The sequence below is a fragment of the Catharus ustulatus genome, chromosome 27 (assembly GCF_009819885.2).
Source record: "Catharus ustulatus isolate bCatUst1 chromosome 27, bCatUst1.pri.v2, whole genome shotgun sequence".
Classification (NCBI taxonomy): domain Eukaryota; kingdom Metazoa; phylum Chordata; class Aves; order Passeriformes; family Turdidae; genus Catharus; species Catharus ustulatus.
The window spans coordinates 3,831,697-3,858,616 of NC_046247.1; the positions used below are offsets into that span (position 1 = coordinate 3,831,697).

The 26,920-nt window shown below is 53.1% G+C and overlaps 1 protein-coding gene across 1 annotated transcript; it reads left to right on the forward strand.

The window, feature by feature from the left end:
• On the forward strand, positions 1-24,245 carry LOC117007750. Its single transcript, XM_033081082.1, has 15 exons — positions 1-8; positions 2,804-5,785; positions 5,880-6,413; positions 7,833-7,917; positions 9,438-9,521; positions 10,588-10,668; positions 11,474-11,586; positions 13,216-13,274; positions 14,740-14,829; positions 15,447-15,490; positions 16,167-16,357; positions 18,750-18,954; positions 21,149-21,293; positions 21,906-22,043; positions 22,954-24,245. The coding sequence occupies exons 2-15, from the start codon at positions 3,124-3,126 to the stop codon at positions 23,275-23,277; spliced, it is 4,755 nt and encodes a 1,584-aa protein (XP_032936973.1). The 5' UTR covers positions 1-8; positions 2,804-3,123; the 3' UTR covers positions 23,278-24,245.
• Positions 24,246-26,920: the final 2,675 nt, after the last annotated feature.

The window sequence follows — 26,920 nt, forward strand, 5'->3', positions numbered from 1 at the left end:
CAGCGCCGGTAAGGGACGGGAAGGGGGGGAGGGGAGGGGGCGGCACCCGGGGGGTCCGCAGGGCCCGGGGCGGGGTCCGGGGGTCCCCAAAAAGTCCCCACAAAGTCCCCAAACCCCCCCGGGCTGGGAAATCCCCCCCGAAGTTCAGGGGAACCCCAAAATCTCGGGGCCGCGCCCCCGTAACCTTTGCCCCCCCCGCCCCGTCCCTAAAGTTTGGGGTCTCCCGGAAATTTTGGGGTTCGCTCAACGCTTTTGGGGTCCCTCAAAACTTCTGGGGTCTCAAATGAGTTTGGGGTCCCACCTGGACTCTGAGGGTCCCCCCCTTTTAGGGTTTCCCCTCCCATCCCATTTTAAGTCTCCCCCGGTCATTTTGGGGTCCCCCCATAAATTTTGGGGTCCCCTCGAACTTTTTGGGGTCTCCCCCGGAACCCCCACAAATCTCTGTCCCCCCTCCCCCCTTTTTTGGGGTCTCCCCCCGTTTTATGACACCCAACCCATTTTGGGGTCCCTAAGAACTTTTGGGATCTTTGAGGTCCCCCAAAAATTTGGGGACAACCCCAAACCCCAGTTCCAGATTGGAGGGGGGGGGGTTCGCTTTTGGGGAGGGTCCCTGGGAGGTTTTTGGGGTCCCCGGGTGATTTTTGGTGTCCCCGGGGATTTTTGGCATTCTGGGTGATTTTTGGTGCCCCTGGGGATTTTGGGGTTCCGGGTGATTTTGGGGGTTCCGAGTGGATTTTGGTTTCTCGGTGATTTTTGGGGTCCCCGGTGAATTTTGGTGTCCCGGGAGATTTTTGGGGTTCCGGATGATTTTTGGTGTCCCGTGGATTTTGGGGTTCTGGGCGGATTTTGGTGTCTCCGGGTATTTTGGTATCCCAGGAGATTTTTGGTGTCTCTGGGTATTTTGGTGTCTTGGGTGATTTTTGGTGTCCCCGGGGATTTTGGGGTCCCGGATGGATTTTGGTGTCCCGGGTATTTTGGGGTTCCGGATGATTTTTGGGGTCCCCGGGGATTTTGATGTCCCAGGAGATTTTTGGGGTTCCGGGTGATTTTTGGGGTCCCCTCCCCCCGTTTCCTGTGGCGCGGGGCGGAAGCGGCGCGGGGCCGGTGACGGTGACACGGGGACGGTGACACGGGGACGGTGACACGGTGACACGGTGACACCGGCTCGGGGACAGGGACACGGGACAGGAACACGGGACAGGGACACGGAGCGGGGTGGCCGCAGGTGCGGGGGAGGGGCAGGGAGACCCCCAGGGCGCTCCCTCTCCCCTTCCTCCTCCTCCCCCTCCTCCTCCTCCTCCTCCTCGCTTTCCTTCCTCTTCCTCCTCCGAGCCCTCCCTCCCTCTCTCTCTCCTCCCGCACTTCCTCCCTCCCTGCGCCTTCCCTCTCTCTTCCTGGAGTCTTCCCTCCTTCCCTCCCTCCTCCTTCCCTCCCATCCTTCATCCCTCCCTCTCTCCCTCCTTCCTTTCCTCCTCCCCACTCCCCCTCTCTTCCCTTCTCCATCCTTCCCTCCCTCCTTCCTCCTTCCTTCGTCTCTCCTCTTCCCCCTCTCTCCATCCCTCTTTCCCTCTCCCTCTCCCTCTCCCTCTCCCTCTCCCCCTCCGTTTCCTCATCCCTCTCTCCCTTCATCCTCCCTCCTTCCCTCCTTCCCTCCTTCCCTCCATCCCTCCTTCCCTCCTCCTTTCCTCCTCCCTCTCTCCCTCTCTCCCTCCTTCCTTCATCCTCCTCTCCCTCCTCCCTCCTCTCCTCTCCCCTCTCCCTGCCCCTCACTCTCTCCTCCCTCTCCCCAGGGTGTCCCCAGGCCATGGACCCGGCTCTGTCCCCTGCCCAGGCTGTGTCCGGTGGCCGCAGGGAGGGACAGGAGTGACCATGGACCCCCCCGGGGCTGCCCCCGCCCCCCCCGGGCTGTGCCCGGTGCTGGACGCCATCGCCTTCTCGGGGGGAGGGGCTGAGAGCCCTGCACGGACCCTGAGCCCCCCTGTGACCCCAACCCTGACCCCAACCCTGACCCCGGCTCTGACCCCTGCTCTGACCCCAGCACAGACCCTGACCCCCCCTGTGACCCCTGCCCTAACCCCAACCCCCACCCTGACCCCAACCCTGACCCTGACCCCCACACTGACCCCAACCCTGACCCCTGCTCTGACCCCCACTCTGACCCCTGCACGGACTCTGAGCCCCCCTGTGACCCCCACACTGACCCCCACACTGACCCCAACCCCGACTCTGACCCCAACCCTGACCCTGAACCCCACACTGACCCCAGCACAGACCCTGACCCCCCCTGTGACCCCTGCCCTGACCCCAACCCCCACCCTGACCCCAACCCTGACCCTGAACCCCACACTGACCCCTGCACAGACCCTGAGCCCTGCTCTGACCCTGACCCCCACACTGACCCCAACCCTGACCCCTGCTCTGACCCCCACTCTGACCCCTGCACGGACTCTGAGCCCCCCTGTGACCCCCACACTGACCCCAACCCTGACCCCTGCCCTGACCCCAACCCCCACCCTGACCTCCACTCTGACCCCCACCCTGACCCCAACCCCCACACTGACCCCTGCCCTGACCCCTGCACGGACCCTGACCCCAACCCTGACCCCTGCCCTGACCCCAACCCCCACCCTGACCTCTGCCCTGACCCCCACCCCAATCCGTACCCCCACCCTGACCCCCACCCCCACCCTGAGCCCTGCCCTGACCTCTGACCCCTCCTTGACCCCTGTCCAGACCCCCACCCTGACCCCCCTGACCCCCACCCTGAGCCCTGCCCTGCCCACTCCCCCCACCCCGGCCCCAGCCCCTGACGTGTTCAGGGCCAGCCTGCTCCGTGCCCAGCTCTGTGTCCAGGAGCTCCAGGGGGCCATCGAGGGACAGCCAGACCTCCCCTGGGACCACCCCCAGCATCTCCAGGAACTCCAGGACCACCACCAGGATCTCCAGGATCTCCAGGACTACCTCCAGGAGCTCCAGGACCACTCCAAGGACCTCCAGGACCACCACCAGGATCTCCCCCAGGACCTCCAGGACCTCCAGAACCATCCCCAGGATGGGGCTGGGAGCCTCTCCCAAGAGGTCCAAGGCCATGGATCCACGTTTGAGGAGATCTCCCAGGTGTCCATGGATGGTGCCATCCCTCTGAAGCCCATGTCCATGGATGGATCCATCCCACCCAATCCCATACCAATGGATGAGAACATCTCCCAGGAGTTCCAAAGTCACAGATCCACATTTGAGAACATCTTCCAGGTGTCCATGGGCGTGGACATCCCACCCAAACCCATGACCAAGGATAAGAACATCTCCCAGGCGTCCATGGATGGATCCATCCCACCCAATCCCATGCCCATGGATGAGAACACCTCCCAGGAGCACCAAAACCATGAATCCACGTTTGAGGAGATCCTCCACATATCCGTAGATGGCTCCATCCCACCCAAACTCACAACCATGGATGAGAACATCTCCCAGGAGTTCCAAAGCTACAGATCCACATTTGAGAACATCTTCCAGGTGTCCATGGGCGTGGACATCCCACCCAATCCCATATCCATGGATGAGAACATCCCACCCAAACCCATGCCCAAGGATGAGAACATCTCACCCAAACTCATGACCGTGGATGACAACATCTCTCAGGAGTTCCAAAGCTACAGATCCACGTTTGAGGAGATCCTCCACATATCCATAGATGGATCCATCCCACCCAAACTCACAACCATGGATGAAAACATCTCCCTCGGTCCCATGACTGTGGGTGAGAACATCCCCCAGCAGCACCAAAGCCATGAATCCATGTTTAAGGAGATCCTCCACATATCCATAGATGGATCCATCCCACCCAAACCCATGACCATGGATGAGAACACCTTCCAGAACCTCCAGAGCCATGAATCCACGTTTGAGGACATCCTCCAGGTGTCCATGGATGGCTCCATCCCACCCAAACTCATGCCCAAGGATGAGAACACCCCACCCATGGATGAGAACATCTCCCAGAACCTCCAGAGCCATGAATCCATGTTTGAGGAGATTCTCCAGGTGTCCGTGGATGGATCCATCCCACCCAAACTCATGCCCAAGGATGAGAACACCTCCCAGGAGCACCAAAGCCGTGAATCCACACTCGAGGACATCCTCCACATATCCATGGATGGATCCATCCCACCCAAACCCACAACCATGGATGGATCCATCCCACCCAAGCCCATGGATGAGAACATCTCCCAGAACCTCCAGAGCCGTGGACCCATGCTCGAGGACATCCCCCAGGTGTCCATGGATGGCTCCATCCCACCCCAGGCCGTTCCCAGGGACCAAAGCTTTGGGTTCCTCTCTGGGAACACCTCCCACGTGTCCATGGCTGGTCCCACCTCCCCCAGTCCCGTGGCCACGGCTGGGCCTGGCCCGGCCCAGTGCCGGGAGCGCGAGCTGAGAGACGGGAACGTCTCACCCGGCATTGTCACCGTGGGTGGGGACATCTGCCACAGGTCTGGGGGTGGGGACATCTCATCAGGAGCTGTGACCATGGGTGGGGACATCTGCCAGAGGTCTGGGGATGGGGATGTCTCATCAGGGGCTGTCACCATGGGTGGGGACGTCTCATCAGAGACTGTGACCATGGATGGGGACATCTGTTGCACCTCCAGGGATGGGGACATCTCATCAGGGACCATGGCCATGGGTGGGGACATCTCATCAGGGACAGTGGCCAGGGGTGGGGACATCTCATTATGGACAGTGACAATGAGTGGGAACATCTCATCAGGGACAGTGTTCAGGGGTGGACCCCCCTCCCTGGAGGACGTTCCTGTGGATTCCAGGGTGTCACCCAAGCCCGTGGACAGCCCCACCATGGCCGGGATCACCTTCTCCAAGCCCTTGACCTTTTCCTTTTCCCTGGAGCACCTGGCCATGGGTTTGGCCATCTCATCCCAGTTGGGTGGCACCAACTTGTGCAGACCCATGGCCATGGCTGGGACAATGTCACCTGAACCTGTGACCAGGGATGGGACAATGTCACCCAAATCTGTCACCATGGATGGGACAATGTCACCTGAACCTGTGACCACAGGCAGGACCAATTCTGCAGAACTCATGGCCACAGATTCAACGAACTCAGCCCAGACTGCGGCCAGGGATGGGACAATGTCACCCAAACCTGTGGCCAGGGATGGGACAATGTCACCTGAACCTGCGACCATGGGTGGGACAATGTCACCCAAACCTGTCACCATGGATGGAACAATGTCACCCAGATCTGTCACCATGGATGGGACAATGCCACCTGAATCTGTGGCCATGGATGGGACAATGTCACCTCAATCTGTGACCAGGGATGGGACAGTGTCACCCAAATGTGTGACCAGGGATGGTCCCATGTCCCCCAGACCCACAACCATGGATGGTCCCATCTCCCCCACACCCCAAACCCCCAAACACAGCCAGGAGGAAGAGGAAGGTGATGATGATGATGACAATGACAATGACAATGATGATGATGGTGACCACACCACCAATGACCACGATGACCACGGCAGCTCCTCCCAGAAGGATGAAGAAGAGGAGGAGCTGGATGAGGATGAGGATGAAGATGAAGATGAGGATGAGGATGAGGACAAGGATGAAGATGAGGATGAAGATGAAGATGAGGATGAGGAGCCCCATTTCCACACCAACCCCCTGTTCCAGAGCCCGCTGCCCCCGGGGGTGCCCCCCTGGCGTCCCCACGGTGCCACCCTCGGTGCCACCCTCGGTGCCACCCCCTGGTGCCACCCCCCAGGTGAGTGTGGTGACCCCAACTTTGGTGGGGGATGATTTGGGGGGGGTCTCAGGGATGCTCATGGGGACCCCCCCGATGTTTTCTCCTCCCCCAGGACCCCCAGGCCCGGCACTCTCGGACCCCCCGGATCCCCCCATGGAATTTGGGGACCCTCTGGATCCACCCCCTGAATTTGGAGACCCCCTGAATTCCCCCATGGAATTTGGGGAGCCCCTGGATCCCCCTCCAGAATTTGGGGACCCCTCAGATCCACCCCCAGAATTTGGGGACCCCCTCACCCCCCTGGATGTCACCCCTGAGGGGGGAATTTGGGACCCCCCCAGTCTATGGGACTCCCCAGATTTACCCCAAAAAGAGGGACCCCAAAACCCCCCAGAACCCCCAAATTTGCCCCAAAAATGGGGGGTCCAACCTTTCCCAGCCCCCTCAGATTTGCCCCAAAAGGAGGGACCCCAAATTCCCCCAGATTTACCCCAAAAAGGGGGTGTCCAGTTTACCCCAATCCTCCCAGATTTACCCCAAAAAGAGGGGGACAAAATCCCTCCAGAACCCCCAGATTTGCCCCAAAAAAGGGAACTCCAAAGCCCCCAAATCCCCCCAGATTTACCCCAAAAAGGGGAACCCCAAAGTCCCCAAATCCCCCCAGATTTACCCCAAAAAGAGGAACCCCAAAGTCCCCAAATCCCCCCAGATTTACCCCAAAAAGAGGAACCCCAAAGTCCCCAAATCCCCCCAGATTTACCCCAAAAAGAGGAACCCCAAAGTCCCCAAATCCCCCCAGATTTACCCCAAAAAGGGGGGGATAAAATCCTTCAAGCACTTCCAGATTTACCCCAGAAAGGGGGCATCGAATTTTCCCCAGTCCCCCCAGATTTGCTCCAAAAGGAGGGACCCCAAATCCCCCCAAATTTGCCCCAAAAAGGGAGGGTCCAACCTTCCCCAGGCCCCCCAGATTTGCCCCAAATTGGGGAATCCCAAAGCCCCCAAATCCCCCAAAATTTGCCCCATAAAGGGGTGGATAAAATCCCTGCAGCCCCCCCAGATTTACCCCAAAAAGGGGGGCACAAAACCCCCCCAAATTTACCCCAAAAGGAGGGAGCACAAAGCATCCCAGAATCCCCAGATTTACCCCAAAAAGGGGAACCCCAAAGCCCCCAAATCCTCCCAAATCTGCCCCAAAAATGGGGGGTCCAACCTTCCCCAGCCCTCCAAAAAGAGGGACTCCAAATCCCCCCAGATTTACCCCAAAAAGGGGGTGTCCAATCTACCCCAGTCCTCCCAGATTTGCCCCAAAAAGGGGGGGACAAAATCCCTCCAGAGCCCCAAGATTTGCCCCAAAAAGGGGAACCCCAAAGTCCCCAAATCCCCCCAGATTTACCCCAAAAAGGGGGGGATAAAATCCTTCAAGCACTTCCAGATTTACCCCAAAAAGGGGGTGTCCAATTTACCCAAATCCCCCCAGATTTACCCCAAAAAGGGGAACCCCAAAGCCCCCAAATCCCCCCAAATGTGTCCCAAAAAATGGGACCCCAAATCCCCCCAGATTTACCCCAAAAAGGGGGGCACAAACCCCCTCCAGTCCCCCCAAATTTACCCCCAAAATGGGGACCCCAGAGCCCCCTGAGCCCCCTAAAGCCCCCCCAGAGCCCCCAGACCCTTTTGAGACCCCCCCAGAGCCCCAGGCCCCTCCCCAAAACCCTTCAGGACCCCCCCAAAACACCACTGAGTCCCCCCAAATCCCCCCTGAGCCTCCCCAAATTCCCACTGAGCCCCCCCAAAACTCCTCAGGAACCCCCCAAAACCCCCCTGGGCCCCCCAAAAACCCTCCTGGCCTCCTCCAAAACCCCTCAGGACCCCCCCAAAACACCACTGAGTCCCCCCAAATCCCCCCTGAACCTCCCCAAATTCCCACTGAGCTCCCCTGGCCCCCAAGACCCCCCAAAAACCCCTCTAAGCCCCCCCAAATCCCCCCTGAGCCCTCCCAAATCCCCCCTGGACTTCCCCAAACTCCCCCAGGAGCCCCCCAATCCCCCCCAGAGCCCGGGAGGTTTTGGGGGTTCCCCTCCCCAAACCCCCAACCCCGAGCAGCCGCCCCCCGAGACCGGCCCGGAGCCCCCGCGGGACCCCCCGAGGTGAGGAACCCCCCTGACCCCCAAACCCCCATTGTTATTTTCCCCAAACCCCCATTTTTGCCCAAACCCCATTGTTTTATTTTCCCCCAAACCCCATTATTATTTTTCCCAAAATCCTATTACAGTAATTTCACTGTTATAAGCCGCACCATTTTGACTGAAATTTTGGGCTCTCAGGCAAAGATATGGGAATAGGAATAACAGTTCTTTACTAGGGAAATTAAAATAGAAATACAGAATTCCAAAGAACAGCCCCAAGCCCTGCCAGAGTCAGAATCCAAGCTGACAGCCGTCAGTCAGGCAGGGTGTTGGCAGCAGTCCCATCCCATGGTGGCTGCATCCTCCTGCAGTGACAGATGTGGCTCAGCTGGAGCAGTGCTCCTGGACAAGGTGCAGTTTCCCTCTGGAGCTCCAGTGGTGATGTGGAGCAATCCCGTTTCCCTCTGGAGTCCAGTGGAGAAAGGGCTCCCTTAGTGTCCCAAACCTCTGTTTTTATCTTGGTAAGAAATGTTGGGCTCTTCCCCCTGGCTGGAGCAACTCCCAATGGGATGCAGTAATTTTATCAGTCCCACAGTGGGACTCAATGGCCATGAGCAGAAAATGACTGGCTGGAGGAAGGATGGGCTGTGAAAAGATAAAGAACACTGCCCCAGCTGGTTTATAAACCATGGCCATGAACAGGAGATATCCCATGGAGATAAAGAACACTGCCCCAGCTGGTTTATAAACCATGGCCATGAACAGGAGATATCCCATGAGATAAAGAACACTGCCCCAGCTGGTTTATAAACCATGGCCATGAACAGGAGATATCCCATGAGATAAAGAACACTGCCCCAGCTGGTTTATAAACCATGGCCATGAACAGGAGATATCCCATGAGATAAAGAACACTGCCCCGGCTGGTTTCAATGGATGCCCATTAGCAGAATATCTCCCACAGAGATCAGGATCACTGCCCCACCCTCAGCAGATGGTGATAGAACAGAAACCTGTGATCACATCCTGTATTGTAATGTGCAGCTTATAATTGTGAAATTACTTTATTTTTACCCCAAATCCCATTATTTTATTTCCCCCAAACTCCGTTATTATTTTCCCCCAAACCCCATTATTTTATTTTTCTCCAAACCCCATTATTTTATATTTTCCCAATCCCCATTTTCTTCCCCCAACCCCATTATTTTATTTTCCCTGTTGCCATTCCCCATTTCCATTTCTCATTCCCATTCCCCATTATTTCCCATTATTTCCTATTTCCCATTCCCCATTCCCCATTTCCCCAATCCCCATTATTTCCCATTTCCATTTTCCATTTCGATTTCCCATTCCCCATTATTCCCCATTCCCCATTTCCCATTCCCCATTATTTCCCTATTCCCATTCCCCAGTCCCCATTATTTCCCTATTCCCTATTCCCATTTCCCATTCCCCATTATTCCCCATTATTTCCCATTATTTCCCATTTCCCATTCCCCATTATTTCCCATTATTTCCCATTCCCATTTTTCCCTCCCCAGCCCCGACCCGTCGGCCCTGGCCCGGCGCCTTTTCCGCCTGGACGGGGTCAGGAAGTCCCAGGTGGCCTCGTTCCTGCGCAAGGAGTGAGGGGGGAACTGGGGGGACTGGGGGGAAATGGGAAATTGGGAAAAAGGGAAATTGGGGGAAATGGGATTGGGGGAAAGGGGGAAATGGGATTGGGGAAGGGGAAACTGGAGGGGAATGGGAAATTGGGGGGGAACTGGGGGGGAAATGGGGAACTGGGAAATTGGGAAATTGCGGGGCAAATGGGATTGGGGGAAAGAGGAAATTGGGGGAAAATGGGAATTGGAGGAGGGGAAACGGGGGAAATGGGAAATTGGGGGGAAATGGGAAACTGGGGGGAAATGGGAAACTGGGGGGAAATGGGGGGGAAATGGGGGAATGGGGGAGAAATGGGGAACTGGGGGGGAATGGGAAATTGGGGAAATGGGAAATTGAGAGGGGAAATGGGATTGGGGGAAATGGGAAACTGGGGGGAAATGGGGAAACTGGGGGAAATGGGGAACTGGGGTGAAACTGGACATTGGGGGGGAAATGGGGAAACTGGGGGGAAATGGGATTGGGACGGGGGAAGTGGGGGAAATGGGGAAACTAGGGGGGAAAGGGAAACAGGGGGAATGGGGAATTGGGGGGAATGGGATTGGGGGAAAAACAGGAAACTGGGGGCAAATGGGGAAACTGGGAGGGAAATGGGATTGGGGGGAATGGGGGGGAAATGGGGAACTGGGAGGAAATGGGATTGGGGGAATGGGATTGGGGGAATGGGATTGGGGGGAATGGGATTGGGGGGAATGGGATTGGGGGAATGGGATTGGGGGAAAGGGGAAATTGAGAGGGGAAATGGGATTGGGGGCAAATGGGAAACTGGGGAATTGGGGGGGGAAATGGGATTGGGGTAAAACAGGATATTGGGGAAAAGTGGGGAATTGGGGGAAAGGGGAATGGGGGAAATGGGGAAATTGGGGGGAAGGGATTGTGGGGGGAAATGAGATTTTGGGGTGGGAACTGTGAATTTTTGGGGTGGGAATTCCTGCTTTTGGGTGGGAGTTGAGGATTTTGGGTGGGAATTGAGGGGTTTATTTGAATTTTGAATTTTTTGGGTAAGAATTGCTGCTTTTGTGTCCCCAGCACGGAGTTCAGCTCCCGCCTGGCCCACGAGTACCTGGGGCTGTTCCAGTTCCGGGGCCTGAGCCTGGAGCAGGCGCTGAGGTCAGGGGAGGGGAATTTTGGGGGAATTTGGGGGAATTTTGGGAATTTTTGGGGAATTTTTGGGGATTTTTTTGGGATTTCAGGGAATTTCGGGGGAATTTTTGAATTGATTTGGGGGAATTTGAGGGGGGTTGGGGGATTTGGGAGATTTTTGGGGGGATTTTTGGGGGGAATTCTGGGGAATTTTGGGGAATTTTTTTTTGGATTTTGGGAATTTTTTTGGGAATTTTTTGGGCATTTTTTGACAATTTTTGGGGAATTTTTGGGGGATTTCTGGGAATTTTTTGGGAATTTTTGGGGGAATGTTGGAGAATTTTGAGGGGATTTTGGGGGATTTTTTTGGGAAATTTTGGAAATTTTTGGGGGAAATTTTTGGGGATTTTGGGGGGATTTTTAGGAATTTTGGGGGAATTTGGGGGGATTTTGGGGACTTTTTGGGAATTTTTTTGGAAATATTGGGGGATTTGGGGAATTTTTCTGCGATTTTGGGGAATTTTGGGGGGAATTTTTTGGGGAATTTTGGAGGGACTTTTGGGAATTTTTGGGGAATTTGGAATATATTTTGGGTACATTTGGATCTATTTTGGATCTATTTTGGGTTTATTTGGATATATTTTGTGTATATTTTGGGTACATTTGGGTGTATTTTGGGTATATTTTGGGTTTATTTTGTGTATTTTGATGTCCCCAGGCAGTTCCTGCGGGCTCTGGTGCTCTGGGGGGATCTGTTTTGGGTACATTTGAGTACATTTTGGGTTTATTTGGATCTATTTTGGATTTATTTTGGGTGTATTTTGTGTCCCAGGCAGTTCCTGCGGGCTCTGGTGCTCTCAGGGGAGACTCAGGAGCGCGAGCGAGTGCTGAGACATTTCTCCAGTCGGTACCACCAGTGCAACCCTGGGGCTTTTCCCTCTGAGGGTGAGACCCCAAATCCACCCTAAATACACCCTAAATATCCTAAATACACCCCAAACCCACCAGTGCAACCCTGGGGCTTTTCCTTCTGAGGGTGAGACCTTAAAGCCTTCCTAAATACGCTCTAAATACATCCCAAAAACCCCAAACCCATCACTGTAACCCTGGGGCCTTTCCCTCTGAGGGTGAGAACCCAAACACACCCCAAATCCATCCTAAATAACCTAAATATCCTAAGTAAACCCCAAATCCATCACTGTAATCCTGGGGCTTTTCCTTCTGAGGGTTAGAGCCTAAATGTACCCTAAATATATCCTAAATATCCTAAATACACCCTAAACCCACCAGTGCAACCCTGGGGCTTTTCCTTCAGAGGGTGAGACCTTAAATGTACCCTAAATACCCTAAATAAACCCCAAACCCATCATTGTAATCCTGGGGCCTTTCCTTTTGAGGGTGAGACCTTAAATCCATCCTAAATAAACCCTAAATCCACCAGTGCAACCCTGGGGCTTTTCCTTCAGAGGGTGAGATCCTAAATACATCCTAAATATCCTAAATACCCTAAATACATCCTAAACCCCTCACTGTAATCCTGGGGCATTTCCTTCTGAGGGTGAGAGCCTAAATGTACCCTAAATACACCCTAAATATCCTAAATACACCCTAAATCTACAGCTGTAGTGCTGAGGCCTTTCCCTCAACTGGTGAGACCCTAAATATACCTTAAATCCATCCTAAATACCCTAAATAAACCCCAAACCCACCAGTGCAACCCTGGGGCCTTTCCTTTTGAGGGTGAGACCTTAAATCCATCCTAAATAAACCCTAAATCCATCAGTGCAACCCCAGGGCCCTTTCCTTCTGAGGGTGAGATCCTAAAACTGACCCTAAATCCATCCCAAATCCATCCCCAAAAATCCCAAACCCACAGCTTCAATCCTGGGGCCTTTCCTTCTCAGGGTGAGACCCCAAAACTGACCCCAAACACCCCAAAAAACCCAAACCCACCCTGAACCAACCCCAGTGCATTCCCATCCCCCAGTGAGACCCCAAACCCCAAACCCCAAACCCACCCCAAACTCACCCTAAAACCTCAAATCCAGACCAAACTCGCCTGAAATCCCCAAACCCATCCCAGAATCCCCAAAACCATCCCAAACAGAACCTAAAATCCCAACCCCACCCCAAACCTCAACCTACCCTAAAGCCCTAAACCCACCTCAAACCCCAAACCCCAAATCCCAAACCTCAAACCCCAAACCCATCCCAAACCATCCCCAAAACCCCAAACATCAACCCCACCCTAAAACCCCAGAGCCATCCCAAAACCCTAAACCCACCCCAAAACATCAAACCCACCCCAAAACCTGTGTCCCCATGGGAGAATTTTGGGATCCCCTGGGAGAATTTTGGGGTTCCTGGGAGGTTTTGGGGTCCCTGGGAGGTTTTGGGGTCCATTGGGTGGATTTTGGGGTCCCTGGGGGGGTTTGGGATCCCCTGTAGAATTTTGGGGTCCCTTAGGGAGTTTTGGGGTCCCTGGGAGGTTTTGGGGTCCCTGGGGGGTTTTGGGGTCCCTGTGGGGTGTTTGGGGTCGTTTTTGGGGTGTCCTGACCCCCCCAACCCCCCCAGACTCCGTTCACACCCTGACCTGTGCCCTGATGCTGCTCAACACCGACCTGCACGGACAGGTGAGACCAAAAACCCAAAAATAACCCCAAAAATAACCCCAAAACCACCCTAAAACCAAACCCAACCCAAAACCCCTAAATCCCACAGACCTGCACGAACAGGTGAGAAAAACCCCAAAATTAACCCCAAAAATAACCCAAAACAACCCCAAAACCACCCTAAAACCAAAACCAACCCCAAAAACAACCCCAAAACCCCCAAATCCCACTGACCTGCACGGACAGGTGAGAAAAACCCCAAAAATAACCCAAATAACCTCCAAAATAACCCCAAAACAACCCAAAAACCCCCAAAACCTCACATCCCACAGACATGCACGGACAGGTGAGACCAAAAACACCCCAAAAATAACCCCAAAACCAACCCCAAAAACCACCCTAAAACCAAACCCAACCCAAAACCCCCAAATCCCACTGACCTGCATGGACAGGTGAGAAAAACCCCCAAAACAACCCCAAAAATCCCAAAAATAACCCCAAAACTACCCCAAAACCACCCAAAAACACCCTAAAACCAAACCCAACCCAAAACCCCCAAATCCCACTGAGCTGCACAGACAGGTGAGAAAAAAACCCAAAAACCCCAAAACAACCCCAAAAACAACCCCAAAAATCCCAAAATCCTATAAAGCTGCACGGACAGGTGAGAAAAAACCCAAAATAACCCCAAAAATAACCCCAAAATAACCCCAAAACCAGCCCAAAGCCACCCTAAAAACAAACCCAACCCAAAAACCCCAAATCCCACTGACCTGCACGGACAGGTGAGACCAAAACCCCCAAAACAACCCCAAAAATAACCCCAAAACCAACCCCAAAATATCCCCAAAATCCCAAATCCCACGGAGCTGCACACCCAGGTGAGGGGGACTCAGGTTTGGGGATTTGGGGGATTTGGGGTTGATCAGACCTAGGGCTGGATTTGGGGTTTTTTTTCATTTTTGGGGTGGATTTTGGGTGGATTTGGGGAGTTTGGCCTGGGTCAGACCCAGGGTTGGATTTGGGTTTTTTTTCTGATTTTTGGGGTGATTTTAGGATGATTTTGGATGATTTTTGGGATAAATTTGGGGTGACTTTGGGGTGGTTTTAGGGTGGATTTGGGGTGGCTTTGGATGATTTTTGGGATATTTTTGGGCTGTTTCTGGGATATTTTTGGGATGATTTCGGGATGTTTTGGGGACGTTTTTGGGATATTTTTGGGATGTTTTTTTTGGATATTTTTTGAAATATTTTTGGGATGTTTTGGGGACATTGTTGGGATGATTTTGGGATGGTTTTGGGACATTTTTGGGATTTTTTGGGATGTTTTTGGGCTGTATTTGGGACATTTTTGGAATGATTTTGGGTTGTTTTTTGGGATGTGTTTGGGATATTTTTTGGATATTTTTGGGCTGTTTTTGGGATGTTTTTGGGATGTTTTTGGAATGTTTTTTGGATATTTTTTGGATGTTTTTCCCCCACCCAGCGCCTGGGCAGGGCCATGAGCAGCTCTGAGTTCGTGTCCAACCTGAGCGGGCTGATGGACGGCAGGGACTTCCCCCGGGAGCAGCTCAAGGTACAAAAAACCCCCAAAAAATCCCCAAAATTATCCAAAAAATCCCAAATTGGGAGTGTCCTACCCCAAAAAATCCGAAAACAGAAAAAAACTCGAAAAAAATCCCTGGAGAAATGAAAATTCTGCACCAAAAACCCCCTAAAAACACAAATAAACTCCCAAAAACCCCAAAAACACCACCCCAAAAAATCCCAAATTGGGAGTGTCCTACCCCCAAAAAAATCTGAAAATTGAAAAAAAAACTGGAAAAAATCCCTGGAAAAATGAGAATTCTGCACCAAAAAATCCCCTGAAAATTCAAAAATTTGAGTTCTGAGCCAAAAAGAAGGCTAAAAAAAAATCCCAAAAAAGGGGAAAAAAAGGGATTTTCTCCTAAAAACCCCCAAAATCCCAAATTGGGAGTGACCTACCCCCCAAAAAAAATCCGAAAACAGAAAAAAACTCCAAAAAATCCATGGAGAAATGAGAATTCTGCACCAAAAAACCTCAAAAATTTGGGTTCTGAGCCAAAAAACAACCCTAAAAAAATCCCAAAAAAGGGAAAAAAAAGGATTTTCCCCTAAAAAGCCCAAAAACCCCAAAAATCCCCAAAATCTGAGCAATCCCAATCCCTGCAGGCTCTTTACGGATCCATCCGCAGCCACAAACTGGAGTGGGCAACGTGAGTGGGAACTGGGGAAATTGGGAAAATTTGGGGGATTTGGAGGAAATTTGGGAAAATTTGGGGATTTAGGGAGGATTTGGGGCAATTTTGAGGGATTTTAGGGGGTTGTGGGGGAATTTTTGGGAATTTTCTGGGAATTTTGTGGGATTTTAATGGGAATTTTGTGGGAATTTTGTGGAATTTTCTGAGAATTTATGGGACTTTAATGGGAATTTTGAGGGGGATTTTAATGAGAATTTGGGGGGGATTTTCTGGGAATTTTATGGGAATTTATGGGATTTTAATGGGAATTTTGAGGGAATTTTATGGGAATTTTCTGGGAGTTTATGAGATTTTGATGGGAATTTTGTGAAGATTTGATGGGATTTTAATGGGAATTTTGGGGGGATTTTATGAGAATTTAATGGGGATTTATGGGACATTTTGGGGAATTTTATGGGAATTTTGTGGGGATTTTATGGGAATTTAGTGGAATTTTATGGGAGTTTTATGGGATTTTGGTTGGATTTTTGGGAATTCTGGTTGGATTTTGTGGGATTTTGAGGGGAATTTCGTGGGAACTTTGTGGGATTTTATGGAATTTTGTGAGAATTTCATGGCTTTGTTGGAATTTGTTGAAATTTGTTTGGATTTCCCAGAACTCCCCTGAATTTTGGGATTCTCCTCCTCACAGGGACGACGAGGACGAGCCTGGGGCGGATCCCCAAAACACCAAAAACTCCAAAAAGAATCCCAAAAACCCCAAAAACCCCAAAATGCCCCAAATCCCCCAAATCCCCCACCCAGAGCCCGAGCCCGGGGCCGGCCCCGGCCTGAGCGGGATCCTGAGCAGGAAGGTCCTGGCAGAGAGCGACGGGAAAAAGGGTCAGGATGGGAGTGGGGTTGGGATTGGGGTGGGATTGGGATTTGGGGTTTGGGATTGGGGTGGGATTTGGGGTTTGGGGTTTGGGATTTGGGTTTTTGGGTTGGGAGTGGCGTTGGGATTGGGGGACTTGAGGTTGGGGTTTGGGGGGTTTGGGGGTTGGGATTTAGATTGGGATTGGGGTGGGAGTGGGGTGGGATTGGGTGGGTTTGGGGCTGGGAGTAGGGTTGGGATTCAGATTTGGATTTGGGGTTTGGGGTTGAGAGTGGGATTGGGGTTGAGGGACTTGAGGTTGGGGTTTGGGGGCTTTGGGTTGGGACTTGGATTGGGAGTGGGTTTGGGATTGGGGTGGGAGTGGGGGTGGGATTTCTGTTTTCCCACCCCCATTTCTGATTCCCCCATCCCCATTCATGTTCCCCAATCCCATTTCTGATTTCCCCAATCCCATTTGGGTTTTTCCCTGCCCCAATCCCATTTGTGTTTCCCCCAATCCCATTTCTTATTCCCCAATCCCATTTCTGATTTCCCCACTCCCATTCATGTTCCCCAATCCCATTTCTGATTTTCCCCAATCCATTTATGTTTCCCCACTCCCATTTCTGATTTCCTCAATCCCATTTGTGTTTCCCCTAATCCCATTTGGAATTTTCCCCAATCCCATTTGTATCTCCCAATCCCATTTGTGTTCCCCATTCCCATTTTGGGTTTTTTCCCTAACCCCAATTCTGTTCCCCACTCCCATTTCTGATTCCTCCAATCACATTTCTGTTCCCCACTCCCATTCATGTATCCCCAATCCCATTTCTGATTTCCCCATCCCCATTTGTGTTCCCACTCCCATTTCTCATTCCCCCGCCCCCATTCACGTCCCCCATTCCCATTTCTGATTTCCCCACTCCCATTCATGTATCCCTACTCCCATTTCTGATTTCCCTCAATCCCATTTTGGGATTTCCCCCAATCCCATTTGTGTTCCCCACTCCCATTTGTGTTCCCTAATCCCATTCATGTATCCCTACTCCCATTTTTTATTTCCCTCAATCCCATTTCTGCTCCTCAATCCCATTTTTGGGATTTCTCCCAATCTCATTTGTGTTCCCCCAATCCCATTTATGTTTGTCCCAATCCCATTTCTGCTTTCCCCAATCCCATTTGTGTTTCCCCCAATCCCATTTCTTATTCCCCAGTCCCATTTCTGATTTCCCCACTCCCATTCATGTTCCCCAATCCCATTTCTGATTTTCCCCAATCCATTTATGTTTCCCCACTCCCATTTCTGCTTTCCCCAATCCCATTTGTGTTTCCCCTAATCCCATTTGGAATTTTCCCCAATCCCATTTGTATCTCCCAATCCCATTTGTGTTCCCCATTCCCATTTGGGGCTTTTTCCCTAACCCCAATTCTGTTCCCCACTCCCATTTCTGATTTCCCCAATCCCATTAATGTTCCCCAATCCCATTTTTGGATTTTCCCCAATCCCATTTGGAATTTTCCCCAATCCCATTTGTATCTCCCAATCCCATTTCTGATTTCCCCAATCCCATTTGGGTTTTTCCCTGCCCCAATCCCATTTGTGTTCCCCCAATCCCATTTCTTATTCCTCAATCCCATTTCTGATTTCCCCATCCCCATTCATGTTTCCCACTCCCATTTCTCATTTCCCCCCTCTCATTTGGGTTTTTCCCTCCCCCATTCCCATTTCTCGTTCCCCTCCCATTTCTCATTCCCTCCCTCCCATTTCTGTCCCTCACTCCCATTTGGGTTTTTCCTCACTCCCATTTCTGATTCCCCCACTCCCATTTGTATTCCCCAATCCCATTTGTGTTTCCCAATCCTATTTTGGATTTTCCCCAATCCCATTTGGGTTTTTCCCCAATCCCATTTCTGTCCCCCACCCCCATTTCTGATTCCCCCACCCCATCTCTGATTCCCCCACTCCCATTTGGGTTTTTCCCCACTCCATTTCTGATCCCCCTCCCATTTCTCATCCCCCCAATCCCATTCATGTTCCCCACTCCCATTTGGGTTTTTCCCTCCCCCAATCCCATTTGGGTTTTTCCCCACTCCCATTTGTGATTTCCCCACTCCCATTTGGGTTTTCCCTCCTCCACTCCCATTTCTGATTCCCCCACTCTCATTTCTCATTTCCCCAATCCCATTTGTATCCCCCAATCCCATTCCTGTTTCCCCAATCCCATTTCTCATTTCCTCATCCCCATTCATGTCCCCCACTCCCATTTCTGATTTCCCAATCTCATTTCTCATCCCCCCAATCCCATTCATGTTCCCCACTCCCATTTGGGTTTTCCCTCCCCCACTCCCATTTCTGTTTCCCCACTCCCATTTCCCATTTCCCCATTCCCATTTCTGATCCCCCTCCCCTTTTTCCCCCAGCCCCCTGGGGCCGCCGCGGCTGGAAGCGTTTCCGTGCGGAGCTGCGGGGCTGGGCGCTGCTGTGGCTGCGGGATCCCCCCGAGGGGCCCCAGGAGGTTCTGGGGCTCCCCCACGCCCTGGCCCAGCCCCAGCCCCGCAGCTCCCGGCGGCCGCACGTGTTCCTGCTGCGCTGCGGGGACCGGAGACAGCTGCTGTGCCAGGCCCAGTGAGTGCGGGACGGGGACAGGGGGACCGAGAGGGACTGGAAGGGACTGAAAGGGACATAAAGGGACATAAAGGGATCCTAAAGGGAGCTCAGAGAGACCCCAAAGAGAGCCCAAAGGGAGCCCAGAGAGAGCCCAAAGGGATCCCAAAGAGACCCTAAAGAGACTCTAAAGGAACCCCAAAGAGAGCCCAGAGAGACCCCAAAGGGACCCTAAAGAAAGAGAGCCCAGAGGGACCTAAAGGGATCCTAAAGAGACCCCAAAGGGAGCCTAAAGAGTCCCCAAAGAGACCATAAAGGGACCCCACAGAGACCCCAGAGAGACCCTAAAGGGACCCTAAAGAGACCTTAAAGAGACCCCAAAGGGACCCCAAAGAGAGCCCAAAGGGAGCCCAGAGAGACCCTAAAGAAAGCCTAAAGGGACCCTAAAGAGTCCCCAGTGAGCACCATAGAGAGCCCAGAGAGACCCCAAAGAGACGCTAAAGGGACCCCAAAGAGACCCCAGAGAGAACCCAAAGGGACCTCAAAGGGACCCTAAAAAGACCCTAAAGGGAGCCCAAAGGGAGCCCAGAGAGACCCTAAAGAGACCCTAAAGAGATCTTAAAGGGAGCCCAGAGAGAGCCCTGAGAGACCCTAAAGAGACCTCAAAGAGTCCCCAGTGACCACCCAAAGAGAGCCCAGAGAGAGCCCAAAGGGACCCTAAAGAGACCCTAAAGGGACCCTAAAGAGACCCTAAAGGGACCCTAAAGAGATCCCAGAGAGACCCAAAGGGACCCTAAAGGGAGCCCAGAGAGAGCCCAAAGGGACCCTAAAGAGACCCTAAAGGGACCCTAAAGAGACCCTAAAGGGACCCTAAAGAGACCCTAAAGGGACCCTAAAGAGATCCCAGAGAGACCCAAAGGGACCCTAAAGGGAGCCCAGAGAGAGCCCAAAGGGACCCTAAAGAGACCCTAAAGGGACCCTAAAGAGACCCTAAAGGGACCCTAAAGAGACCCTAAAGGGACCCTAAAGAGATCCCAGAGAGACCCAAAGGGACCCTAAAGGGAGCCCAGAGAGAGCCTAAAGGGAGCCCAAAGGGAGCCCTGAGAGACCCTAAAGAGACTCCAAAGAGACCCTAAAGAGGCCCCACACAGACCCCAGGGAGAGCCCAGAGAGACCCTAAAGAGGCCCCAGAAAGACCCCACAGAGACCCTAAAGAGACCCTAAAGGGACCCCAAAGAGACCCTAAAGGGACCATAAAGAGGCCCCAAAGAGAGCCCAAAGGAAGCCCAGAGAGACCCTAAAGAAATCCTAAGGAAACCCTAAAGAATCCTAAAAAAATCCTAAAGAATCCTGAAGAAACCCTAAAGAGACCCTAAAGAGACCCCAAAGGGACTCCAAAGAGACCCCAAAGAGAGTCCAGAGAGACCCTAAAGAAAGCCTAAAGGGACCCTATAGAGGCCCTAAAGGGACCCCAGAGAGACCCTAAAGAAAGCCTAAAGGGACCCTAAAGAGTCCCCAGTGAGCACCATAGAGAGCCCAGAGAGACCCCAAAGGGAGCCCAAATGGACCCTAAAGAGAGCCCAAAGAGACCCTAAAGGGAGCCTAAAGAGAGCCCAGGGAGACCCTAAAGGGACCCCAAAGGGAGCCCAGGGAGAGCCTAAAGGGACCCCAAAGGGACCCTAAAGAGAGGCCGGAGTTTTGGGGATTTGAGGATTTGGGATTTGGGGTTTTGGGGGTTTGGGTCACTCTGGGATATTTGGGGTTTTGGGGATTTTTGGGGATTCAGAGTTTTGGGGATTTGAGGGTTTGGGATTTGGGGGTTTGGGGTTACTCTGGGATAGCTTGGGGTGTTTGGGATTTTTGGGGGGTATGGGATATTTGGGGTCACTCAGGGATATTTGGGGTTCTTGGGATTTTTGGGGGATTTGGGATGTTTGGGGTCACTCTGGGATATTTGGAGTTTTTGGGATTTTTGGGGATTGGAGGATTTGGGATTTGGGGGCTTTGGGGTCACTCTGGGATATTCGGGGTTTTGGGGTAGATTTGGGTATTTGGGATTTGTGGGGGTTTGGGGGATTTTTGCCATATCTGTGATGGGGTGGGGGGCTGTGTGTACACGACGTCACCGTGACACCGCGATGATGTCACTGTGACACTGTGATGACGTCACTCTGACACCCGATGACGTCACGCTGACGCCCCAATGCCGTCACAGGAGCGGGGCGGAGCTGGCGCTGTGGGTGCGCGGGATCAACGTGGCGGCCGCGCTCTGCTCCAGCCCCCCCTTCCCCGCGGCCGTGGGGTCCCGGCGCCGCTTCGTCAGACCCGTGCTGCCCTCGGCCCCGAGCCGCTGTCCCCCGGTGAGACCCCAAATATCCCAAATATCCCATAAAATATCCCATAGAAACCCCAGACCCGCGCTGCCCTCGGCCCCGAGCAGGTGTCCACCGGTGAGACCCCAAATATCCCATAAAAACCCCAAAAAACCGAAATATCCCATAAAAACCCCAAATACACCATAGAAACCCCATAGAAACCCCAGACCCGTGCTGCCCTCGGCCCCGAGCCGCTGTCCTCTGGTGAGACCCCAAACACCCCAGAGAAACCCCAAAAACCCCAGAGAAATCCCACTAACCCCACAGAAACCACAGATATCCCATAGAAACCCCAAAACCCCCAGAGAAACCCCAAAAATCCCAAACACCCCGGAGAAATACCACAAACCCCATAGAAACCCCAAATATCCCAAATACCCCCAAACCCCCAATGCCCCTGTGTGACCCCAATGTCCCCAATGTCCCCAATCCCATTTCTCCCAATATTCCCCCATTTTTCCTCTTTTTCCTCCATTTTCTCCCAACTCCCCAATCCCATTTTCCCCCATTTTTTTCCCAATGTCCCCAATGTCTGAGTGTGACCCCAGTGTCCCTGTGTGACCCCAATGTCCCCAATGATGTCCCTGATGTCCCCAGGAGCAGCAGCTGGCCCAGCTGCGCCGCTGGTTGGGGACAGTGACGTGCCAGCTCCTGGAGCACCAGCGGCACCAGCCCGAGGGACGGGGACGGGAGCGGGAGGAGCACCGGGCACACGGGGACTTCCTGCTGGAGGAGGTGACACGGGGACAGGGGGACAGGAGGGACATTGGGGACATTGGGGACATGGGGCACAGGGGGGACACTGGGGACATTGGGGACAGGGGGACTTCCTGCTGGAGGAGGTGACACGGGGACATTGGGGACAGGGGGGGACAGGAGGAAGTGACACTAGGGACATTGGGGGTGACAGAGGACAGTGGGGACAGAGGGACATTGGGGACATCCAGGGACATGGAGGGAACACTGGGGACCATGAGGATTATGGGGACATTGGGGACAATGGGGACACAGAGACACCGAGATGGACACTGGTGGGGACACGGGGACATTGAGGGGACCCCAGGGACACCGGGAATGTCCCCAGGGGAGTGACACTGACATGGGACAGGGGGGCACAGTGACACCGGGGGGTGGCACAGGGGTGACACTGGGGTGACACGGTGACATTGGGGGTGACATGGGGGGATGGCACAGTGACATTGGGGGGTGACAGTGCTACGGGGGGGTGACATGGTGACATTGGGGGTGACACAGGAGTGACATGGGGGGATGGCACAGTGACACTGGGGGGGTGGCAGAGTGACATTGGGGGGTGACACGGTGACGCTGAGGTGACACGGTGACATTAGGGGTGACATGGGGGGATGGCACAGTGACATTGTGGGGCTGACAGCGCCACCGCGGGGTGAACACGGTGACACTGAGGTGACACTGTGACACTGATGTGACATGGTGCCACCCTGTGGTGACGTGGTGACCCTGGGGTGATGCGGTGACCCTGAGGTGACACTGTGACCCTGAGGTGACGCGGTGACACTGAGGTGACACTGTGACCCTGAGGTGACACTGTGGCACTGAGGTGACACTGTGACCCTGACGTGACCGGTGCCACCCCGCGGTGACCCCGCGCTCACTGTCCCCGCAGCGCCACCGCTCGCAGACGTACGTGCAGGCTCTGGGGACGTGGCTGCGCGGGGACAGCGGGGACAGCGGGGACAGCGCCGGCCTTGGTGACCTCGGGGACGTCGCAGGGGATCCCGAGGCCCTTGGGGACATGGGGCCGTGTCCCGGGGCCCTTGGGGACATGGATCAGTGTCCCCCCGGGCCAGCCCCCCTGACCAAGGCTCACTCCAGCCCCTCGCTGGTCCCCGAGCCCCCCCCGGGGCTGCCGGGCCGCGTGCGGAGACACATCTCAGAGCGCAGGGCCAGCCGGGTCCTTGTCCCCAAGCGCCACCGCGACCGCCTGTGACACCGGGACTGTCCCCAAGTGCCACATCTCAGAGCGCAGGGCCAGCCGCGTCCTTGTCCCCAAGCGCCACCGCGACCGCCTGTGACACTGCCACTGTCCCCAAGCGCCACCGCGACCGCCTGTGACACCGGGACTGTCCCCAAGTGCCACATCTCAGAGCGCAGGGCCAGCCGCGTCCTTGTCCCCAAGCGCCACCGCCACCGCCTGTGACACTGCCAACCCTCTGGGACTGTCCCCAAGCGCCACCGTGACCGCCTGTGACACCGCCACTGTCCCCACCCTCCAGGACTGTCCCCAAGTGCCACATCTCAGAGCGCAGGGCCAGCCGTGCCCTTGTCCCCAAGTGCCATTGCGACCGCCTGTGACAGTGCCAACCCCTGGGACTGTCCCCAACCCCTCCAGGAGTGTCCCCAAGTGCCACCACCACATCTCAGAGCACAGGGCTCAGCCGCGTGCTTGTCCCCAAGCGCCACCGCGACCGCCTGTGACACCTGCTACTGTCCCCAAGTGCCACTGAGACCGCCTGTGGCACCGGGAGTGTCCCCAACCCCTGGGACTGTCCCCATGTGCCACATCTCAGAGCGCAGGGCCAGCTGTGCCCTTGTCCCCAAGCGCCACCGCGACCGCCTGTGACAGTGCCAACCCCTGGGACTGTCTCCAGCCCCCCCAGGAGTGTCCCCAAGTGCCACCACCACATCTCAGAGCCTTTGTCCCCAAGCGCCACTGAGAGCAGCTGTGACACTCCGGAAGTGTCCCCAAGTGCCACATCTCAGAGCGCAGGGCCACCCGTGCCTTTGTCCCCAAGTGCCACCGCGACCGGGTGTGACACCCGGCAGTGTCCCCAAGTGCCACCCACACCGGTGTCCCCGAGCGCCACTGAGAGCGGCTGTGACACCTGGGATTGTCCCCAAGTGCCACCAGGACCGGCAGTGCCACCCCCGCCCCCCCGTGTCCCCTCCCGGTGACAATGACCCCTCCCCCCCGGTACGAGCTTTTTTGGTTTTGGGGGGTCCCGATCTGAGCCCCCCCGGGATTGGGAACAACTCAGGGAATTCCCAAAAATCCCAATTCCCAAAAAAATCCCAAATCCCAAAAATCCCAATAACCAAAATTCCCAATTCCCAAAAAACCCAATTCCCAAAAATCCCAATTTCCAAAAAATCCCAATTCCCAAAAATCCCAATAACCAAAATTCCCAATTCCCAAAAATCCCCATCTTGAAAAAATCCCAATTCCCAAAAAATCCCAATTCCCAAAAATCCCAATTCCCAAAAATCCCCATCCCAAAAAATCCCAATTCCCAAAAATCCCAATCCCCAAAAACCCCAATTCCCAAAAAAATCCCCATCCCTAAAATCCCAATTCCCAAAAATCCCATTCCCAAAAAATCCCGAATTTCCCCATTCCCAAAAATCCATTCCCATAAATTCCCCTCATTCCCAAAAAATCCCAATTCCCAAAAAATCCCAATTCCCAAAAAAAATCCCAATTCCCAAAAATCCCAATTCCCAAAAATCCCCATCCCAAAAAATCCCAAAAAATCCCATTCCCAAAATTCCCCTTCCCACAGAATTTTTTTCCCCACCAAAGAAATTTTGGGAGGAATTTTGGGGAGAATTTGGGAATTTTGGGAGGAATTTTGGGGGGAATTTGGGAATTTTGTGCTGTGCTGTGCAATAAAGCTGCTCCTCCCCCACAGAATTCCCGGGATTTTTGGAGGATTTGGGGAATTTTGGGAGGGAGAAAATCAGGATGGATTTATAAAAACCGGGAATTCCGAGCGCTCGTTAAGGGGGGAGGTTAATGAGGAGTTAATTGGGATCTGGGGATTTGGGAATTCCAAAAATCCCAAAAAAAGTCATGAAATCCCATTTTTTTTCCCAATCTGAACGCCCCAATCCTGGGAATTCTGAAGCAAATCCCAAAATTTTAATCCTAATCCTGGGAATTCTGACCCCAATTCCGGGAATTCTGACCCCAATCCTGGGAATTCCGATCCCAAATCCCAAATATTCAGCCCCAAATCTTGGAAATTCTGATCCCAGTCCCAGGAATTCCAACCCCAAATCTGGGAATTCTGACCCCAAATCTGGGAATTCTGACCCCAAATCCTGGGAATTCTGATCCCAAATATTCAGCCTCCAGTCTTGGAAATTCTGATCCCAATCCCGGGAATTCCAACCCCAAATCTGGGAATTCTTTCCCCAAATCTGGGAATTCCAACCCAAATTCCAGGAATTCAAACCTCAAATCTGGGAATTCCAGTCCCAAATCTGGGAATTCCGACCCCAAATCTGAGAATTCCGACCCCAAAGTTGGGAATTCCGATCCCAAATCCCAAATATTCAGCCCCCAGTCTTGGAATTCTGATCCCAATCCTGGGAATCCCGACGCAAATCTGGGAATTCCGACCACAATCCCAGGAATTCCGACCCCAAATCTGGGAATTCCGATCCCAAATCCCAAATATTCAGCCCCCAGTATTGGTAATTCTAACCCAAATCCCAGGAATTCCGACCCAAATCTGGGAATTCCAACCTCAAACCTGGGAATTTCGACCCCAAATCTGGAAATTCCGACCCCAAATCTGGGAATTCTGGTCCCAAATCTGGGAATTCTGACCCCAATCCCAGCAATTCCAGGATCTCTTTTTTAGGAAAACCCCTGGAAAAAGCTGCACCACCACATCCCAAAAAATTCCAGGCAGAATGTCAGAAGGGGATTTTAAAAAATGGGAATTTCCTGGGATTTTTCCCTTGGGACAAAATGGGAAAATCCCAATCCGGGTGGGAACGGGGTCGGGAAGGGGAATCCCTGGATTTTCCAGATTTATTCCTGGATTTATTCCCAGGGTTTTCCAGGAGATTCCTGTATTTATTCCCAAATAAATACAGGGTTTATTCGGGGTTTATTCCCACAATTTTCCAGGTTTATTCCCAGAATGTTCCAGGTGATTCCTGAGTTTATTCCCAGTTTTATTCCCGGATTTATTTCGGGGTTTATTCCCAAACTTTTCCAGTTTTATTCCCGGGTTTATTCCCACAATTTCCAGGTTGTTTCCCAGGCAATTCCTGTGTTTATTCCCAGGTTTATTCCCGGTGATTTTGAGGAAATTCCCGGGTTTTTTTCCCAGTTTATTCCCAATATTTTTGAGGCAATTCCTGTGTTTATTCCCAGCTCCCACTCCTGGGGATTTTCCCAAATTTATTCCCGATGTTTCTGGGCCAATTCCCAGTGTATTCCCGATGTTTTTGGTTCAATTCCTGTGTTTATTCCCAGGGATTTTTCCCAGTTTATTCCTGGTGTTTTTGAGGGTTTATTCCCCGTAATTTTGAAATAATTCCTGGATTTTTTCCCAAGTTTATTTTTGCCATTTCTGTGCCAAATCCCAGGTTTGTTCCTGGTGGTTTCAGGAAAATTCCTGGGGGTTATTTCCAGTTTATTCCCGATATTTCTGAGGCAATTCCTGTGGTTTTTTCCAAGTTTATTTCTGCCATTTCTGACCCCATTCTCAGGTTTATTCCTGGTGGTTTTGGAACAATTCCTGAGGTTTATTTCCAGTTTCTTCCTGGTGTTTGTGGGACAATTCCCAGGGATTTTTCCCAGTTTATTCCTGATGTTCCTGGGCCAGTTCCCAGGTTTA

Bases quoted from the DNA above. Each gene is read 5' to 3' on its own strand.
- LOC117007750 (XM_033081082.1), top strand. From the start codon at position 3,124: ATGGATGGTGCCATCCCTCTGAAGCCCATGTCCATGGATGGATCCATC. The intron at 5,786-5,879 runs GTGAGTGTGGTG...CTCCTCCCCCAG, and splicing joins CCCCTGGTGCCACCCCCCAG to GACCCCCAGGCCCGGCACTC. The intron at 21,294-21,905 runs GTGAGACCCCAA...TGATGTCCCCAG, and splicing joins CCCCGAGCCGCTGTCCCCCG to GAGCAGCAGCTGGCCCAGCT.